We start from the raw sequence: 3,744 nt of genomic DNA, 5'->3' as shown, positions 1-3,744 counted from the left end.
TTCCCATAACAAAATTAGGGTTCATAACGCTTAAGGTAATAATAATCCTCAAACTACCCGATCGTTGTTAGATTACAGCACGATTCGTTTATCATTTGCTTGTGGGTCTTGATCGAAGATTACTATGCATGATTATTGCAGTGTTTATCGTTGAAAAAAATATGTGAAGTAATTAAGGTCATAATTTGATGCATCTGCAGATGAATTGATTTTCAATTGCGGAGGTGTTTTTTGTGTTCTGATTCGTATTTATATACACTTGATTGAAATAATTAAGGTCATAATTTGTTTATGCTTACAAGCAAATTGAGTGCTCCGTTAATTACATAGAATTGTAAACTTTTGGCATCATCTTTTATACACACACGTGTTAGCTTCTTTCAATGTAATACCTGCTGTATCCAATTGCATAGATTGTTAATGTTTGGTGTTTAAACATTTGGTAATTTGTTAGATCTAAATTTTTTGATGTTTGATGTTTAAACATTTCGAAATTTGTTAGATTTGAAAATTTTTTGATGTTTCGTGTTTAATCATTACGTAAGTTGTTAGATCTGAATTGTTTGATGTTTAAACATTTCGTAATTTGTTAGATCTGAAATTTTAGATGTTTTATGGTTAAAAATTTGGTAGCTTGTCAGATCTGAGATTTTTGACATTTGATGGTTAAACATTAGGTAATTTGTTAGATCTGCATTTTTTTGATATTTGATGGTTAATCATTTGGTAATTTGTTGGATCCAAACTTTTTGATGTTTAATGTTTAAACATATGGTAATTTGTTAGATGATTTTTTAATGTTTGAAGTTTAAATGTTTGGTAAGTTGATAGATTTAAATTTGTTGTACGACGCATTGTGTTTCTCTTTTTTAAATGACTATTACATAAATTAATAATCAATTGAGACTGCACAAGTTTTTTGAAAGTAAATTTTGGGGCAAGCAAGTCATGGTATGATATATGAAGAGAAACTGATGATAGAATGTGTAATTATAGGCGATACAACAATGTAGGCATTTATATTGTAGGCTCTACACTTAAGAAATAGAGATTTACAAAATAATCGCATTAAAATGAAGGAATTAAGGAGAATATTGCAAAACAAGGTGATTATGATAAAATCATTAGGTTATTAAATCAAGGTTTCCGGGGCCTAACCCTACTTTTCTCCGGTAGGTGCAGATAACTATGAATTGCAACCTGGCATTGTCTAAACAAGCATGCCCGGCATATTCATAGCTGCTCGTGAAACCAAGTACTTATCTTTCATTACAAGCTAGTTCATGTATTCTTTTTGTGTAATCAGGGCTTCTTTAGATTGTCTATGAGATTCTTTTTGCGGTTCTATTTGTTTTCTTTCTTTTTAGGTATTCATTGAATAGACGTACTCGTCATGTTATAATACTATATATGTACAGTTTTGAATACCTCGTGCTTTGTTGTCAAACTCATGGAAAAAGACACGTGTTTGCAGTCGCAGTTACTCTATTAGCTCAGACCAGATGTATCGCAATGAAGGTCTTGCTGATTTGACTCCGGAGGAGCAAGCTGCAGCTGAAGAAAGCTTTTTGTCAACTTATCGTAAACCTTTTGAATTATACAATATTCTTCAACAAAGCTTTGCTAGAAATGTAATCTTTTTAATCTGTTTTCTCTTTTGGTTACATAATCTGTTTTCTCTAAACTTGCAAAATTACATATTTCTCTAAAACACAAATTTTCAATGCATAAGGTACCATGCCCTATCTTTGTTGGATCTGATACAAATCATACATTTCTCCGTCACATGAATTATATTACATGACCTTTAAGGGTTAATGCATAAATCCGCACGTGTTTTTTTTTTGCAGCCCGTATTTCTTAAGAGATGTCTGAGTTACGAAAGAGAAGCTAAGCTGGAAAAAGAAAAAAGGTAAGAATCGCCAAATCAAACTCACAACAATTTATACTATTGATTAGATTGTTCTCTTATTATTGAATATGCTGTCTAGATTGGCTCTCATCTTTTAGGGTTCTACCTTGCTTTAATACAAATTTGGGCTTGCTTTTCCGTAATTATATTATTATCGGGTCTCTCATTAAAAGTCCTTGTTAATTAATGGCCTATACAGTTTTGAAAGATATGGGTTTCGTTTTCCTGTATTGTAGGATACAAATATCAGTATCTACATCTGGCGCTACTACTTCAAATGTCGATGGATCTCAAATTCAGACCCTTTTTCCTCTTTATGTGTTTCCGGCAAGACCAGTGTCTACTACGAGCGTGGAGGTGATTACAAATTTATGCTTTTGTTTATTTACTTTTCATGCTTTATTAGTTTCTTTTTACCATTTCTTATTTACTTATTGATGCCAAATGGCTAGTTTTCTTTGTTTATATTTTTCAGACACAGACTGCAGTTGTTTATCGCTTTAAGCGAGCACGTAAGTTGAGAGTTTTTGGTGGGTCTGAGACAGCAAAATTTATTCTCTGTGAGATGAATAAATTATCGAATGAGATCAAATCTGGATCTATTGAGATGTTGGTGGTTAGCTGTGGTATGACATCGGTTCTAGTTTTTGTTATATTTGGCGAATCGTTATGAAAAGTTTGTAGCGGTTTTGAGTTTTTATCTTCTATTGCAGCTGACTCCTCAAATTCTCAGAGTATGGATCTAACGGATGATCACATGTTTTCTAACTCACGTAAGATATGCTCTAGATCCGGAATCTTGTTCATTAATACATAAGACTAAATTATTGCGAGAACACCGCTAAATCATTTAATTTTTCTATCAATAGTTCATATTTTTAGATACTTCTTACATACAAATGTCTATGTTCTATACATAAAAAACCATTTTGTTTATATGTTTATTTTTTCACTTTTAAATGATTACCTACACATGATACACATAACCTATACATGTGTAGGCTCTATAAATAAACAAACTTTGTTTGTGTATTTTGTTAGAATGTTAAAAAAGTGATGATTAAATATTACATCGTAAATATTATTTTTTTGTATTTTAAATTTGAAAACAAATGATTTTTTTTTCTTCTTTCTGTTCTCGCAATGAAGTCTCTTTAATGGACCTCTCCCAAGATGTATATATAAGCACCTATCTATATATATGTATATGCATTTATATACATTAATATGGATGCGTGTATTTTAATCTCTATTTTTTGTATACTGTGAGCGTATTCTGATCTACATTTTGCGTGCCAGTGAATTGTTCGGGTTACTGTTTGTTTGGGAAGATTCCAATGGATTCACTTCACTCTTCATGGGAGAATGCTCCACCATTAAGCTTAGGCGGGAGATCTGAAATGAAGTTGTTTATTAATATGAAGGCATGCTCTATGAAGGTATGCTTGCTCTGGCGTATTAAGTAAAATTGGTAAACCGTGATCGAATTGAAAATCTTATTTGTAAATCACATGTTCCATAAGATATCACAGCAAAAAGTTACTGAATAAGTGTTGTTTTACTGCTAAAGTTTAGTTGAATGATTAGGAATATTTTGTTTTTTTGAAGCTTAAAACATTCTTTTTGGGTCTTTTAGTTGGTATCTTTTTTCGTTCTCTATCTTCTATAAACTTATTTCTCACTCACATCATGGGGTTTAACGTTGCAGTTGAGTTCTGTAAATGGGGAAAAGCGTGTCTTTTCAGTTGCCCTATAACTCGGAAGCTGTGGTATATATGCTCTTAACCTTTAGTTCGCGACGCATACTTTTTATTTTATTTTAGTTTGATTTT

At 31.7% G+C, this 3,744-nt stretch overlaps 1 protein-coding gene across 1 annotated transcript; it reads left to right on the top strand.

The window, feature by feature from the left end:
* Positions 1 to 1,733: 1,733 nt before the first annotated feature.
* LOC143630527 (polycomb group protein EMBRYONIC FLOWER 2-like) lies at positions 1,734 to 3,378 on the top strand. Its single transcript, XM_077099520.1, has 5 exons — positions 1,734 to 1,912; positions 2,149 to 2,269; positions 2,388 to 2,538; positions 2,626 to 2,685; positions 3,212 to 3,378. Exons 1-5 carry the CDS (start codon positions 1,818 to 1,820, stop codon positions 3,376 to 3,378), a joined length of 594 nt encoding a protein of 197 aa, XP_076955635.1. The 5' UTR covers positions 1,734 to 1,817.
* Positions 3,379 to 3,744: the final 366 nt, after the last annotated feature.

The sequence above is a fragment of the Bidens hawaiensis genome, unplaced genomic scaffold, assembly GCF_021521415.1.
Source record: "Bidens hawaiensis isolate Kalapana, Puna unplaced genomic scaffold, B.hawaiensis_p1.1 tig00005681_1, whole genome shotgun sequence".
NCBI lineage: Eukaryota > Viridiplantae > Streptophyta > Magnoliopsida > Asterales > Asteraceae > Bidens > Bidens hawaiensis.
The sequence above is the reverse complement of the archived record's forward strand: the minus strand, read 5'-3'. Positions and strand labels throughout refer to the sequence as shown.

Excerpts from the sequence above, each read along its gene's own strand:
- LOC143630527 (XM_077099520.1), top strand. The coding sequence starts at position 1,818 with ATGCATAAATCCGCACGTGTTTTTTTTTTGCAGCCCGTATTTCTTAAG. Across the intron at positions 1,913-2,148 it reads AAGCTGGAAAAAGAAAAAAG|GATACAAATATCAGTATCTA; the intron begins GTAAGAATCGCC and ends CCTGTATTGTAG. Across the intron at positions 2,270-2,387 it reads TGTCTACTACGAGCGTGGAG|ACACAGACTGCAGTTGTTTA; the intron begins GTGATTACAAAT and ends TATATTTTTCAG.